This window comes from Salmo salar, chromosome 21 (assembly GCF_965601325.2).
Source record: "Salmo salar chromosome 21, fSalSal1, whole genome shotgun sequence".
Lineage (NCBI taxonomy): Eukaryota > Metazoa > Chordata > Actinopteri > Salmoniformes > Salmonidae > Salmo > Salmo salar.
The window spans coordinates 8125090-8142570 of record NC_138311.1 but is presented as its reverse complement, the minus strand read 5'-3'; the positions used below and the strand labels follow the sequence as shown (position 1 = coordinate 8142570).

The window sequence follows — 17481 nt, the reverse complement described above, 5'->3', positions numbered from 1 at the left end:
CAGTATTTGCACGACCGGATAAAAAAACGTACCTGATTTAAACTGGTTACTACTCTTGCCCAGAAACGAGAATATGCATATAATTATTAGATTTGGATAGAAAACACCCTAAAGTTTCTAAAACTGTTTGAATGGTGTCTGTGAGTATAACAGAACTCATATGGCAGGCCAAAACCTGAGAAGATTCCATACAGGAAGTGCCCTGTCTGACAATTTGTTATCCTTCTGTTGCATCTCTATCGAAAATACAGCATCTCTGCTGTAACATGACATTTTCTAAGGCTTCCATTGGCTCTCAGAAGGCGCCAGAAAGTGGAATGACGTGTCTCCTGTCTCTGGGCGAAGAACAGCAGGAGATTTTGTGAGTGGTCAGGCTGGGGACAGTGACACTGGAGATGCACGTTCATGAGAATTCTCAATTTTTTTCTTTCAGCCTTTGAATGAATACAACGTCGCCCGGTTGGTATATTATCGCTATTTTACGAGAAAAATAGCATAAAAAATATTTTAAACAGCGTTTGACATGCTTCTAAGTACGGTAATGGAATATTTTGAAATGTTTTGTCACGAAATGCGCTCGCCGATTAGATAGTGACCTGAACGCACAAACAAAACGGAGCTATTTGAATATAATTATGTATTATTTGGAACCAAAACATTTGTTGTTGAAGTAGAATTCCTGGGAGTGCATTCTGACGAAGAACAGCAAAGGTAATCCACTTTTTCTAATAGTAATTCTGAGTTTAGTGAGCACCAAACTTGGTGGGTGTCAAATTAGCTAGCCTGTGATGGCCGAGCTATCTACTCAGAATATTGCAAAATGTGCTTTCGCCGAAAAGCTATTTTAAAATCTGACACCGCGATTGCATAAAGGAGTTCTGTATCTATTATTCTTAAAATAATTGTTATGTATTTTGTGAACGTTTATCGTGAGTCATTTAGTAAATTCACCGGAAGTTTTCGGTGGGTATGCTAGTTCTGAATATCACATGCTAATGTAAAAAGCTGGTTTTTGATATAAATATGAACTTGATTGAACAAAACATGCATGTATTGTATAACATAATGTTCTAGGAGTGTCATCTGATGAAGATCATCAAAGGTTAGTGCTGCATTTAGCTGTGGTTTTGTTTTTTGTGACATATATGCTTGCTTTGAAAATGGCTGTGTGATTTTTTTTGGCAGGGTACTCTCCTGACATAATCTAATGTTTTTCTTTCGCTGTAAAGCCTTTTTGAAATCGGACAATGTGGTTAGATTAACGAGAGTCTTGTCTTTAAAATGGTGTAAAATAGTCATATGTTTGAGTAATTGAAGTTATAGCATTTTTGAGGTATTTGTATTTCGCGCCATGCGATTCCACTGGCTGTTGACTAGGGTGGGACGCAAGCTTCCCACCTAACCCAGGGAAGTTAATGCAACCGCTGTGTCAGATTTTAAAATAGCTTTTCGGCGAAAGCACATTTTTCAATGTTCTGAGTACAGAGCTCAGCCATCAAAGCAAGCTATACAGTTACCCGCCAAGTTCTGGAGTTAACTAAACTCAGAATTAGTATTATAAATCTTCCCTTACCTTTGCTGATCTTCGTCAGAATGCACTCTCAGGACTCCCACTTCCACAAGAAATGTTATTTTTGTTCGAAATACTCCATATTTATGTCCAAATACCTCCTTTTGTTTGCACGTTCAGGTCACTAATCCAAAGACATAACGCGAGAGAGCAGAACCAGAGATGAAAAGTCAAATAGTTCCATTACCATTCATAGAAACATGTCAAACGATGTTTACAATCAATCCTTAGGGTCTTTTTAACATAAAACGTCGATAATATTCCAACCGGACAATAGCGTATTCATTACAGAGGAAAAAGAAGGAGAGGTGCGCCAACGTTCCTGCGCAGTAAACAACTCACTGGTCCCAGGCAGTCCACTGATTGACGAGCTCCTATTCTCTGCCCAGTAACAGTAAACAGATTAAACAAGTTTCTAAAGGCTGTTGACAGCCAGTGGAAGCCTTAGGAAGTGCAAAATAACCCCATTGACACTGTAGTTTGAACAGGGATTAGATAGAAGAACTGCAAGTCACTTCCTGGTTGGATTTTTTTCTCAGGTTTTTGCCTGCCATATGAGTTCTGTTATACTCACAGACATCATTCAAACAGTTTCAGAACCTTCAGAGTGTTTTCTATCCAAATCTACTAATAATATGCATATCTTACCTTCCGGGCCCGAGAAGCAGGCAGTTTAATTTGGGCACGTTTTTCATCCAGCCGTGAAAATACTGCCCCCTACCCTAGAGAGGTTAAACAAAAACAACAAAACGACAGCCAACAGTTCCGCCAGGTGATACTCAGAAAATGGAAAACAACTACCCACAAAACCCCATAGACAAACCCCAACTTAAATATGATCTCCAATTAGAGACAACACGAACCAGCTGCCTCTAATTGGAGATCATCCAAAACTCAACCTAGAAATAGAAAAACAAGAACAAAACATAGAAACAAAAAACAGAGAGTGCCCACCCATATCACACCCTGACCTAACTAACCAGAGAAAAAACAGCTCTCATAGGTCAGAGCGTGACACCAAGTAGACGAATGAATCACCACATCGTCAAGGTAAGCAGTACAATATGGCACAGAAAAATCTAAACAGGAAGTGAGAATTGTGGTGCTTGTAGTCCTTTCAAGTCATTGCCTATCGAACACACAGTGACTTAGGGTTCATTTTGCACTTCCTAAGGCTTCCACTTGATGTCAACAGTCTTTAGAAATTTGTTTGAGGCGTCTATGATGAACAGAGAGCGAACAGAGGAAGTTGGAAGTTGTTGACTCAGGGAGGCACTGGCATTCATTGGCGCGAATTCATGTGAGAGTTAGCTGTGTTCCAAAATATTTTTCAAGACAATGGAATTGTCCGGTTGGAATATTATTGAAGTTCTAAGTGATAAAGGCCCTAAAGATTGATGCTATACAACGTTTGACATGTTTGAATGGACATAAATATAACTTTTTTAACTTTTCGTCATGACATTTTCTGTGCGCTTCCTACATTTGGAGTAGCTAACAACAAGGAGCTATTTGGACATAAATGATGGACTTTATCGAACAAAGCAACATTTATTGTGGACCTGGGATTCCAGGAAGTGCCTTCTGATGAAGATAATCAAAGTTAAGTGAATATTTCTAATGCTATTTATGATTTTAGATGACTCCAAAATGGCGGGTATTTGTATTGCCTAGTGTATTTTTCTGAGAGCAGTACTCAGATTATTGCAGTGTGCTTTCCTCGTGAAGCTTTTTTGAAATCTGTCACAGCATTTGCATAAAGGAGGTGTTCATCTATAATTCTTTGAATAACAGTTTAATATTTTATCAACGTTTATGGTGATGATTTTTGTAATTAGTTGTGCTGATTCACCGGCAGTATTGGAGGCAAAATATTTTCTGAACATCATGCGCCAATGTAAAATGGGGTTTATGGATATAAATATGAACTTTATCGAACAAGAAATGCATGTATTGTGTAACAGGATGTCCTAGGAGTGTCATCTGATGAAGATCGTCAAAGGTTAGTGCATCATTTTAGCTGGTTTGCTGGTTTTTGTGACGCCTGTCCTTGCTAGGAAAATGGCTATGTGCTTTTTCTTGTGTTGGAACTGTCCTAACATAATCTAACTTTATGCTTTCCCCATAAAGCCTTTCTGAAATCGGACAATGTGGTTACATTAAGGAGACGTGTACCTTTAAAATGGTGTAAAATAGTCCTTTGTTTGAGAAGTTTGAATTATAACATTTTGTGGTTTTGAATTTGGCGCTCTGATTTTTCACTGGCTGTTGAATAGTGTGAAGCGTCCCACCTGCCCAAGAGAGGTTAAGTGTTATCATAAAAGTAAATATGAGCACTCTACACGCCGCGCCTTGGTCCCCTTTATACGACCTTCATTACAGAACTACCCACCATGATTGGATAAAGCAGCGTGCCCAGGCAGAAATGGACATGAGGAGTGGATAGAAAGGAGAAACTGGACATGGGGGCAAGTGATAGAGAGATATCGGAGCCTACCGGGGAAGAATGGGAGGCACCCCCAAAAAAATGTTTTGGGGGGGGCACACGGGTAGTTTGGCTGGGCCAGGACTGAGACCTGAGCCAACTCCCCGTGCTTATTGTGGTGAGCATGTGCCTGCCTCCCACGCTCTCTCTCCAGTGCGCCTCCGTAGCCCAGTACGTTCTGTGCCTGCTCATCGCGCTCTCCCTCCAGTGCGCCTTCATAATCCAGTACGTCCTGTGACTACTCCTCGCACTCTCCCTCCAGTTCGCCTCCATAGCCCAGTACAGCCGGTGCCTGCTTTGAGCACTCGGTCCTCAGTGCGTCTTCCTAGTCCGGTGAGACCTGTTTCAGCTCCACGATCTAAGCCTCCAGTGATAAGTGATGGTCCGAAGCCTATAGAGATGATCCATGGCACAAAGCCTCTAGTGATGATCCATGGCCCGGAGCCTGTAGGGATGTTCCATGGCACGAAGCCTCGAGAGGTAATCCATGGCCCGGAGCCTGTAGAAATAATCCTTGGCAAAAAGCCTGAAGGGATTATAAATGGTCCGGTGCCTGTAGGGATAAACACTGGCACGAAGCCTGTAGGAATAATCCATGGCCCGGCACCTGTTGAGATCACCCATGGTACGAAGCCTCCTGTGATGATCCATGGCGCAGATCCTGTAGAGATTATCCATGGCATGGAGCCAGCAGCAGCGGTCACTAGTCAGGAACCTATTATGGCGCTTCCCAGTCTGGAGCCTCCGGCGACGGTCCTCCGTCCGGAGCCTCCAGCGACGTTCACCAGGACGGAGCCTCCAACGACGCTCCTCAGTCCGGAGCCTCCAACGACGCTCAGCAGTACGGAGCGTCCAACGACGCTCACCAGGACGGAGCCTCCAACGACGCTCACCAGTACGAAGCCTCCAACGACGCTCACCAGTACGGAGCCTCCAACGACGCTCACCAGTACGGAGCCTCCAACGACGCTCACCAGTACGGAGCCTCCAACGACGCTCCCCAGTACGGAGCCTCCAACGACGCTCCCCAGTACGGAACCTCCAGCGGCGGGCCGCAACCCAGAACCTTCAGTGGCAGTCCGCAGCCCAGAGCCTTCAGCGGTGGTCTGCAGCCCAGAGTCTTCAGAGGCGGCCTTCAGCTCAGACTCTTCAGCGATGGTTGGCATTTCGAAGGCCTCCGGCGATGACCCACGGTCTGGTTCCTCCAGACATACAGAAGCTGCTACGCCCCGAACCAGAGCCGCCGCCGAGTACAGATGCCGACCCGGACCCTCCCCTATAGGTTCAGGTTTGCAGCCGGGAGTCCGCAACTTGGGGGGGGTACAGTTACGCTCTGACCTAGGAGAGCTGTTTTTTCTCTGGTTAGTTAGGTCAGGGTGTGATATGGGTGGGCAGTCTATGTTTTTTGTTTCTATGTTTTGTTCTTGTTTTTCTATTTCTAGGTTGAGTTTTGGATGATCTCCAATTAGAGGCAGCTGGTTCGTGTTGTTTCTAATTGGAGATCATATTTAAGTTGGGGTTTTGTGGGTAGCTGTTTTCCGTTTTGTGAGTATCACCTAGCGGAACTGTTGGCTGTCGTTTTGTTGTTTTTGTTTAAGTGTTATCATAAAAGTAAAGATGAGCACTCTACACGCCGCGCCTTGGTCCCCTTTATACGACCTTCATTACACTTGGTCTGAACATCTCGCCACCTTGAAGTGTGTTTCAGCGGTTGGAGAATGCTTCCTTAAACCCTTAATTTGGCCAAGTGTGAGTTTGGGAAGGTTACTGTGACTTACTTAGGGAAGCAAGAGGGACGAGGTCAAGTGCACCCAGTAACTGGCAAAGTGGAAGCAATTGTTGCTTTTCTTGCTCCCACGACTCGCCGCCAGTTGCGCAGATTCCTGGGGATGGTAGGGTACTATCGTACGTTCTGTAAGAAGTTTTCGACGGTAGTAGCTCCCCTTACATCTCTGCTCAGTCCCAAAGTACCATTTAAGTGGTCCCAGGACTGTAACTATGCTTTTGAGTCCGCCAAAGTGCTACTTTGTAGTGCCCCAGTGCTTGACGCCCCCAACTTTGAAAAACCTTTTAACCTGTTAGGGCTAGGGGGCAGTATTTGCACGGCTGGATAAAAAAATGTACCCGATTTAATCTGGTTACTAATCCTACCCAGTAACTAGAATATGCATATACTTGTTATATATGGATAGAAAACACCATAAAGTTTCTAAAACTGTTTGAATGGTGTCTGTGAGTATAACAGAACTCATTTGGCAGGCAAAACCCTGAGGCAGATTCTGACAGGAAGTGGATACCTGATGTGTTGTATTACCTTTAAACCTATGCCATTGAAAAACACAGGGGCTGAGGAATATTTTGGCACTTCCTATTGCTTCCACTAGATGTCACCAGCCTTTACAAAGTGTTTTGAGTCTTCTGGAGGGAGATCTGACCGAACAAGAGCCATGGAACGATGATGGCCCATTAGACACCTGGCGCGCTAGGTCATGCTGGGTACCCTCGTTCCAATACGTTTTAAAAGATTTTGCATTCGTCCGCCTTGAATTTTATTCATGTTCTGGTTAAAAAAGGCCCTAATGATTTATGCTATACAATGTTTGACATGTTTGAACGAACGTAAATATATTTTTTCCCCTCGTTCATGAAGTGAAGTCCGGCGGGCTTAGATCATGTGCTAACAAGACGGAGATTTTTGGACATAAATGATGAGCTTTTTTGAACAAAACTACATTCGTTATGGACCTGTGATACCTGGAAGTGACATCTGATGAAGAGAATCAAAGGTAATGGATTATTTACATAGTATTTTTGATTTTAGATCTCCCCAACATGGCGGCTAGTCTGTATCGCAACGCGTATTTTTCTGGGCGTAGTGCTCAGATTATTGCAAAGTGTGATTTCCCAGTAAGGTTATTTTTAAATCTGGCAAGTTGATTGCGTTCAAGAGATGTAAATCTATAATTCTTTAAATGACAATATAATATTTTACCAATGTTTTCTAATTTTAATTATTTAATTTGTGTTGCTGACTTGACTGCCGGTTATTGGAGGGAAACGATTTCCTCAACATCAATGCCATAGTAAAACGCTGTTTTTGGATATAAATATGAACTTGATAGAACTAAAAATGCATACATTGTCTAACATAATGTCCTAGGAGTGTCATCTGATGGAGATTGTAAAAGGTTAGTGCATCATTTTAGCTGGTTTTATGGTTTTGGTGACCCTGTCTTTGAATTGACAAAACATTACACACAACTCTTGTAAATGTACTGTCCTAACATACTCTAAATTTATGCTTTCGCCGTAAAACCTTTTTGAAATCGGAAAACGTGGTTAGATTAACCTCTATGGGCTAGGTGGGATGCTAGCGTCCCACCCGTGGTGCACTCCATCAACAGCAGGTGCATTTCAAGAGCGGCAAATTTGAATCCAAATAAATGTCAAAATTCTAATTTTTCAAACATACAACTATTTTACACCCTTTGAAAGATAAACATCTCCTTAATCTAACCACGTTTTACGATTTCAAAAAGGTTTTACGGCGAAAGCATAAATTTAGAGTATGTTAGGACAGTACATTTACAAGAGTTGTGTGTAATGTTTTGTCAATTCAAAGACAGGGTCACCAAAACCATAAAACCAGCTAAAATGATGCACTAACCTTTTACAATCTCCATCAGATGACACTCCTAGGACATTATGTTAGACAATGTATGCATTTTTAGTTCTATCAAGTTCATATTTATATCCAAAAACAGCGTTTTACTATGGCATTGATGTTGAGGAAATCGTTTCCCTCCAATAACCGGCAGTCAAGTCAGCAACACAAATTAAATAATTAAAATTAGAAAACATTGGTAAAATATTATATTGTCATTTAAAGAATTATAGATTTACATCTCTTGAACGCAATCAACTTGCCAGATTTAAAAATAACCTTACTGGGAAATCACACTTTGCAATAATCTGAGCACTACGCCCAGAAAAATACGCGTTGCGATACAGACAAGCCGTCATGTTGGGGAGATCTAAAACCGAAAATACTATGTAAATAATCCATTACCTTTGATTCTCTTCATCAGATGTCACTTCCAGGTATCACAGGTCCATAACGAATGTAGTTTTGTTCAAAAAAGCTCATCATTTATGTCCAAAAATCTCCGTCTTGTTAGCACATGATCTAAGCCCGCCGGACTTCACTTCATGAACGAGGGGAAAAAATATATTTCCGTTCGTTCAAACATGTCAAACGTTGTATAGCATAAATCATTAGGGCCTTTTTTAACCAGAACATGAATAATATTCAAGGTGGACGAATGCATTCTCTTTTATAACGTATTGGAACGAGGGTACCCAGCATGAACTCGCGCGCCAGGTGTCTAATGGGCCATCATCGTTCCATGGCTCTTGTTCGGTCAGATCTCCCTCCAGAAGACTCAAAACACTTTGTAAAGGCTGGTGACATCTAGTGGAAGCAATAGGAAGTGCCAAAATATTCCTCAGCCCCTGTGTTTTTCAATGGCATAGGTTTAAAGGTAATACAACACATCAGGTATCCACTTCCTGTCAGAAAATGTCTCAGGGTTTTGCCTGCCAAATGAGTTCTGTTATACTCACAGACACCATTCAAACAGTTTTAGAAACTTTAGAGTGTTTTCTATCCATATATAATAAGTATATGCATATTCTAGTTACTGGGTAGGATTAGTAACCAGATGAAATCGGGTACGTTTTTTTATCCAGCCGTGCAAATACTGCCCCCCTAGCCCTAACAGGTTAAGGAGATGTTTATCTTTCAAAGGGTGCAAAATAGTTGTATGTTTGAAAAATTTGAATTTTGACATTTATTTGGATTCAAATTTGCCGCTCTTGAAATGCACCTGCTGTTGATGGAGTGCACCACGGGTGGGACGCTTGCGTCCCACCTAGCCCATAGAGGTTAAGTTGGAGGTAGACGCTAGTATAGTGGGGGTGGGTGCGGTGCTCATGCAGGAAGATGAAGAGGGAGTGGATCGGCCCGTCAGTTTCTTCTCCCGTAAGTTCAACTCGTGTCAGTCAAGGTACTCCACCATTGAACAAGAGACGCTGGCTTTATTGCTAGCCTTACAGTTTTTTTGAGGTATATGTGGACTCCAGTGCCTTGCCTGTACTGGTCTTCACGGACCATAATCCTTTGGTTATTTGAAGCAAATGTACAATCAGAACCGCCACCTTATGCGTTGGGCTCTGATTGTACAAGGATACAACATACAGATTAACTATGTGAATGGTTCGGCGAATGTGATCGCCGAAGCGTTATCACAGGTTTAATAACTGGGGATGCGTGTTGGTTTTTGTTATTGCAAACTGGATGTTTGCAGGTTTTGGGCTGGGCGCGTTACGTTACCCAATTTCTGTGTTGTGGGTTTGTGAATGTATGTGTGTATTTCCGGAAATGGCTTCCTGGATTCCCCCAAGCAGCTGCTTGGTCGGCCCCATTGCAGATTGGAGCTCTCATCCCCCCTTTTGTTAGACATTTACATTTACATTTTAGTCATTTAGCAGACGCTCTTATCCAGAGCAACTTACAGTAGTGAATGCATACATTTCAATTCATTTCATACATTATTATTATTATTATTTTGTATTTTTTTTTTCATACTGGCCCCCCGTGGGAATCGAACCCACAAACCTGGCGTTGCAAACACCATTGCAAACACCGTGCTCTACCAACTGAGCCAGGGGATACAGCTGTCGGCAATTCCTGACTCCTGCGGCAGCTTGAAAAGCTAGTGTTCCTTTGTTAGGAGAGAGAGCTTCTTGGATGTCCTGTGTTGGTTGTTGCTCAGAGACAGGTTTTGTTAAGTATTTTGTAGCCGCTACTTCTGAGGCATATGTGTGCCAATAGGACTCAGTGTTTTAGATTATTTAAATTGTTCACTTTAAGTTTGTATTATTTTGTTTTTGTTCCCGGGGGGAAGGGGAAGACAACTTGGGTGTGCTTAGACAAGAGGCCTGCGGGCATACATATACCCCTAGTATGTACTCTGTCTATGCACACTAGGTATGCACACTAGGTAAGACCTGGTCGGACCACCCCCGTATTTTGGTTATCACACCAGGTGGTGTTAAGGTAGGCAGGTAAGGTAGGAGTGAGGACTAACTTCTACATTCTTTGCTTTGGTTCCGTCCAGCCACTTTTCCCCAAATTACCGTGTGAAGGAAATGTGAAGGAAATAAATTCCCTGTCAAGGGTAAAATGTTCTGCCTCTGTCATCCTTACCCGCACCTGCAGTCACATACCTCTTTCACTCCACGGGAAGTTGAGAGTAGCAGGGTGTTGCGATCCCTCCTACAAGAGGCGTGCGTAACATTGGTAGATATCATAAATTATACAACGGGTGGGTCTAATCTTGAATGCTGATTGGTTAAAACCGCATTCCAGCAGGCGTCTCTTTCATAAGTTACCACCGGCTAAATTTAAGATGTTAAAATGCATATTTGCTCTGTTCCATCTGACTGCGCAATCCACTCTCTCAACAGCCCAGCCAGGCACTTTATAAACTTGATCTCCACTATGAAAGGCATCTAGACATTATCTAACATTCTTTTAGACTAACGTTTAGTTTTCAACAGCGGGCATGTGTGTAAACCTAGCTATCTGTCTCTCTGACATTTGCAACATTGTTTCAATATTCAAATTCGATCTCCTGCTCTCCCATAATAATGAACGTGTCGCGAAGAGACAGAAAGGTAGTCATCGTTTCTTAGCCAGTCGAAATCATGAATCAGCTGGCATCATTTTATGGATATATACAAAGAAACAGTTAAAACGAAACAAAGTGCAGCTAGTTGGCAGTCTTTCCAGCTTCAGTTTGAAGTGATTGTGTTAGCTGTGTTGTGGGCTAGCTCCTCTAAACAACAGTGTCCTGCAAGAGGACATGTTCTATGCCAGGTGATATTGCGCCTCATTAGCTCATTGTTATGAATGTCCAAATAAATGTCACTAGAAACCAGCTTATGCAAATACTGTTGTTATTCTGGCTGCACTGTTTGCCGTGACTGTAAATTAGCTTTAGTTGGCTAGCTAGCAAGCAAGGGATAAGGACGTTGCCAGCCAGTAAGACAACGGAACACTTAGAACAAACGACTGGGTTGTGTCCATATGCAGAACAAAGACTGAATGACTGGGTCGCGTCTCTGGCAACTGAAAAACGACCAGCCAACTTGGGTTTGTGTTGGGACTATATCTTGTAGAAGGATGAAATAGTATTTTAATGTAAATATCTCAATCATTATTTGACTATGTTGGTGTTTGGTGGATGTATTGGCATGGTTTTCCGGTCCTCAACTTTCTCTTGGGCCTAACAATACCCATGCCAATATATCCTACAAACACCGGCTTCTCGGTGCCACACTGCAAAATTACTAAAGTAAAAAAAGTGTTATTTTGTATGCAGTATTTGCAGCATACTGCAGTTGTACTACACTCTGACTACAATCTTTTTTTTGTAGGGGGGGCCCTTTGTTACAAAAAGTGCACTCTCCTAAATGAGTGGGCTGGTATTATGAGAATGCTATTCATTGACTATAGCTCAGTGTTCAACACCATAGTGCCCTCATAGCTCATCACTAAGCTAAGGACCCTGGGAGTAAACACCTCCCTCTGCAACTGGATCCAGGACTTTCTGACGGGCCGACATCCCCAGGTGGCAAGGTTAGGTAACAACACATCTGCCACAATGATCCTCAACACAGGGCCCCCTCAGGGGTGCGTGCTCAGTCCCCTCCTATACTCCGTTCACTTATGACTGCATGGCCAGGCACGACTCCAACACCATCATTAAGTTTGCCGACGACACAACAGTGATAGGCCTGATCACCGACAACAATGAGACAGCCTATAGGGAGGAGGTCAGAGACCTGGCTGTGTAGTGTCAGGATAACAACCTCTCCAAGACACGTGATCAAGACACAGGAGATGATTGTGGACTACAGGAAAGGAAGGACCAAGCATACCCCCATTCTCATCGATGGGGCTGCAGTGGAGGAGGGTGAGAGCTTCAAGATCCTTGGTGTCCACATCACCAACAAATTATCATGGTCCAAACACACCAAGACAGTCGTGAAGAGGGCACGACAAAGCCTATTCCCCCTCAGGAGACTGAAAAGATTTGGCATGGGTCCTCAGATCCTCAGAAAGTTCTACAACTGCACCATCGAGAGTATCCTGACTGGTTGCATCACTGCCTGGTATGGCAATTGCTCGGCCTCTGACCGCAAGGCACTACAGAGGGTAGTGTGTACAGCACAGTGCATCACTGCGGCCAAGCTTCCTGCCATCCAGGACCTCTATACCAGGCGGTGTCAGAGGAAGGCTGTAAAAATTGTCAAGGACTCCAGCCACCCTAGTCATAGACTGTTCTCTCTGCTACCACACGGCAAGCGGTACCGGAGCGCCAAGTCTAGGTCAAAAAGGCTTCTTAACAGCTTCTACCCCCAAGCCATAAGACTCCTGAACAGCTAATAAAATGGCAACCGAGACTATTTGCATTGTCCCCTCCCCCCTCTTTTACGCTGCTGCTACTCTGTTTATTATCTATGCAGTCACTTTAACTCTACCTAAATGTACATATTACCTTGACTAACCTGTGCCCCCGCACATTGACTCTGTACCGTTACCTCCTATATATAGCCTCGCTACTGTTATTTTACTGCTGCTCTTTAATTATTTGTTATTTGAATTTTTTTAACTGCATTGTTGGTTAAGGGCTTGTAAGTAAGCATTTCACTGTAAGGTCGGCACATGTATTCGGCACATGTGACAAAGAACATTTGATTTGATTATGGTTGCTGTCCTTTCAGAATCACGAACCTGTCACACACTGAAGGCCTATAGGTTCGCCACTGTGCAAACATGCCTATAATCGATATAAAAGCTGATAATGTTTCAAGAAAGGAGTGTATATATTTGGCCTGGCGAAGTGGTTTTATGTGCTGAATGAATGGAAGGTGATCATTATGAGTTTTTTCACTCATCTCGGCTGGTCTCGGGAAGAAATTAGGAGGCCTCACTGTCCGAGACCGAGTCAAGACCGATTACAAATGTATCCTACACAACACCAAGACAAAACCGGTCTTGAGTACTACAATACTGGTATGAGTTTTTATTTAATTTATTTAACCTTTATTTAACTAGGCAAGTAAGTTAAGAAGAACAAATTCTTATTTACATTGATGGTTTACCCCAGCCAAACCCTAACCCAGACGTCACTGGGCCAATTGTGCGTCGCCATATGTGACTCCCAATCACAACCAGTTGTGATACAGCCTGGAATTGAACCAGGGTCTGTAGTGATGCCTCTAGCACTGAGATGCAGTGACTTTTACCGCTGCGCCACTCAGGAGCCCCTGAGTTAACAGAATATTTTAACAGTGAGATTTTCACTGGACAGTTACTTTGCTTTTGTTGCTCTCATACTGAAAGTATTTCCTCAAACCTTTAAATTGTAACTTATTTGTTTGAGATACAAGCTGATTCATACAGTGCTGTTTTACCAGTATGAATCATTTGAAAAGTGAAAGCGCTCTCCTGTTAAATCTCAACTACAATGTCCTCTGACACTTAAGCCAAACTGAACGCCTGACACAAATTTGGGAGCACTATACTTACAGTACACACGCTCTGCACCATGACATCATCAGTACAATAGCCTGTATTTTAGTGTTAAGACATGTTTGGTAATGCAACTGAACTATTTACTGGGATGACATTTTAATCCAATTGTCATCCTTGATTTCAGAACCCTGGCTCAACGGGATGAGACGTATTGAGTGACTCTGTATAAGGGAGAGATTACTTTACAGTGTGAGGTTACATTAGGGAGTGACTGAAAAGACCAACTAACCTACTTGCGATGTATACTACGTGGCTATTTTCTATTTGTAACGTGAGGCACAGTAAGAACGGTAGCAGAGCAGTCACAGAATAAGCCATCGCTTATTCTGACATTGACAGAAAAAAAACTTGTCATTAAGCCTTACAACCCATGGCTGGTAGACCCCAGTAGGGTAGACAACACGAGAAACCAGGCTTTCCTAGAATTGTATATGACACCTCGGCATCAAAAGCTGAGGTGTCAAATATATATTCTCATTCTGTATTTCATACACTCCCTCACACTCTGCTTATAACACTACTATATAAAAGTGTTGTCTGTAAATCTTTTGCAATAATTGCATTTGATGTAGAAAAAGCGTAATGACATAAAATATTGTTATTTTGAGAACCGATGCTGAATCAAAAAGACGCTGCTGTTTGTGTACACTGAATGTGGCCAGGCTGCCCACTCTGACAACAAGTACTGTTGCTGTCTGACCATCTATATCCGTGCCCTACCTTTAACAATGAGCCTTGCAGATGATTTCACATTTTCCGCAGATAACACAAATGTGCCTGTGTCGTCCAAGGTGAGGTTGGAGATGGTGAGGCTGTGGACACACCCTTTGGCACTCATGCGCCAGTGGTTGTTGGGCTTTAGCTGGTTCCCATCCTTTAGCCAAGTGGCTTCTACATTGCTGTGCGACAGCTCCACCTCGAAGGATGCTGTTTCACGTTGAATGGTTTGGATGTCAGTGAGTCCTCTCCGAATTGTAATTTTTCTGGCTGTGGGGAAAAAATGGTATTGTAGCTAAAGGCAATAATAACAACAACAATAATAATTTAATTAGTAAGTTAATCATATAAATCATGTAAATCATCTATAACAGGGGTAGGCAACACTTGTCCTGGAGTGCCTCAGGAACTCACTGAACTGATCAATTAGCTCAGTTGGTCAGGTGTGGTGTCTAGTTGGAATAAAATCCAGCAGTACCTGCGGTACTCCAGGAACATGGTTGCCTACCCCTGATCAATAATTAAATCAACAGATTTACATGTTGCATGTTTGACAGGGACAAACAAAGAAATCATGTGTATGATGCCATTTTTATATCAGCAGTTGCTTTTACCGTAGCCCGGCCTAGACCCCAAAGAGCAAGCAGAAGCAGAAGCAGTAGCACATTGGCTAGGAAAAACTCTAGAAGGAAGAAACCTGGAGAGGAACTTGGCAAAAAGGGGACTCGAGATATACCTTTTTTTAAATATATCATTTTAATTTCCCTTATAGAATTGTTTTATTCAATCATCTGTTATTTCATGTATTATTTCATCTCTAGAAGCATTCCATACAATATGATCCCTCTGCAAATACTACAAATACCAAATCCAAAGACTATTTCTTAGCATTTATTTTCATGTTTCTTCCATTTTCATATAGAACGTCACAATAACAGAAGTCATGTTACAGTATGTGTGATACAGACAGACAAATAAAACATGTAGCCAGTTGGAAGGAAAGAGGCAAGTATTTTTTATCATTCAAAAACAGTACTTTACACCAAAGCCTGTTTCGAATCTGCCAACATTTTGACTCATTCTAACACAGATATGCATTCCCCAAGGAGAAGAAGCATTCATTTCTTAGACTTGATGACAACAAACTCGATTTTGAAGGCCAGTGCATAAATTTAGATGCAATGAGAGGAGATCCAAATTCATAAGCGGTGCCAACAGCAGCCGAAGTCCAGACTTTCCCCTTCCCAACCAAGCTGTTGCTGAAAAGACAAGCTCTATCTCACCCGCACCTCACAGCACTAACTCACCCACAAAACAAGTAAGAAGAAAAGAGCTACAGTACATCTTAACTATTAGACCCTTTGGGGTTAAAGCAGCCATTAGTCATAGCTCGACTCTGCAAAAGTAAGCGAAGAGAATGCTCTCAGAGAGCAGTGCTTGTGTGAATGTAATCCTAGCGCTCGTCTGATAACATCTATATCTTCACAGCCAAGCAAAAGGGGCTTAAATAGTTCCTCACGAGTACTTCCTTCTAGCCTCCAATCTGATTCCCCTTTGACACGCTTAATGAAATCATTATGGCTCCAGTGATCCTGTGTCAATACAGAAATCTGCTCCATGAGAACCAGAGGGTGGGCTAGCTGTCTGTCTGTACGTCACCTGTTTGCAGCCATCACCATGGAGGAACAAGTGCCACCCCGGTCCCAATCGTTCAAATTACTCTTACTCAGTTATTGACTTTGCTCCAAAAGCAACAACGGCAACAACAGGGGCAGCGTGCGAAAGCGATGTTGCCGGCAACGGAGGTAAACAAACAACAGCGCATAGTGACAACACGTGCGCACTCACGTTCCACGATGAGTTGGGCTTGTGTGCGGTCGTGAAGAGTTTCGCAACTGTAGGTGCCCCGGTCAGAAAGGGCAAGCTTGTGGATGGTGAGGCTCCGTCTCCGGCTCTTTTGCTTCAAGGTGAACTTTGGCCCCGGGTGGATGACTACACCCTGCCTCATCCATTGCACCTCTCCAGAGTCAAGACCCACCTCCACCTCCAGGGTAGCCTCCCCGAATTGCTCAGCCACAACGGGCACCATGTTTTTGGTGAACAACACTTGTTGTTCTGAACAGATATACCCACAATTACTGTGTGTGGGTAAAGCAACTGGTATCACACAAGTATTAGATATGAACTCTAATTAACATTAAACTACATATCCAGACTGCCATACACAAAGTGAAAAAAGAGAGCTTTGTCAGCTACATTATAACTATATAAAGATTATAATAAAATGATATGATAAACAAACAGAAATGTAGCACAAGTTCTGCTAATGATTCAATTCTCTTAATAGTCTGCTTCCCTAAGTGTTGTAGCATGTCTCCGGCACCATTTGTCTCTGTCAGTAACCCAAGGAATTCTAACAGGAGACGCTGCTAAGCGCTAGCCGTCAAAGGCGCCCCTTCAACAATTTGAGCTTGTCTGAAGAGGTCATTATTTATTGAAAATATGTTGTGGCATTAAAGAGGCTTTCCAAGAGCACACTGTTGCACTCATTCCCCCAAAAGTTATAAAGAGATTTAAAGGGGAGGCAAGGATGATGAAAGTCATGTTGCCAAAGCTTACTTCAAAATGATCTCTTAAACTTCAAGGAATCAACAATTGCAAATGTGGAATGACGATTACAATTAAATGTCTCTAAAACATTGACATACACTGTTGTTCAACGGTGTCAACAGCGCAACTATGAAAATCAAGGGAAGTTAATACAATTAATAAAAGGTTTGGGGGGAAATATCAATTTCCTAATTAATCAGGGAAAATAACATCTTGTCACACTGTAACTATATAATCATAAGAGCACAGTCAATGGGCTACTTATCAATTTAAAGGTGCTCTGTTTGTTGTATGATATTTATATCCTGGTTAGCTTAGAAAAACCTGAAATAGCTTAGCAATACTTTCTTATCTCATCATAATTTAAATAAGATATCCATTGTTTTCAACCTCCAAGGACGAGAATCAGGAAGATGCTGCTGTTTGAAGGTTGAC

The 17481-nt window shown here is 42.5% G+C and overlaps 1 protein-coding gene across 11 annotated transcripts in view; it reads right to left on the bottom strand.

Annotated features, from left to right (window-relative positions):
* Positions 1-17481, bottom strand: part of obsl1b (obscurin like cytoskeletal adaptor 1b) — a 101325-nt gene that overhangs the window by 42577 nt on the left and 41267 nt on the right. For 10 of the 11 annotated variants that reach the window (XR_014381991.1, XM_082966947.1, XM_014163887.3 and 7 more), the window contains 2 exons: positions 16285-16551; positions 14440-14706 (listed from right to left, as the gene is read on the bottom strand). Coding sequence is in view for 10 of the 11 variants with exons in the window: in XM_082966947.1 (XP_082823073.1) it covers positions 14440-14706; positions 16285-16551 (534 nt within the window). In the remaining variant the exon portion in view is untranslated. The remainder of the gene's footprint in view (positions 1-14439; positions 14707-16284; positions 16552-17481) is intronic. The other variant, XM_082966948.1, reaches the window with a different exon arrangement.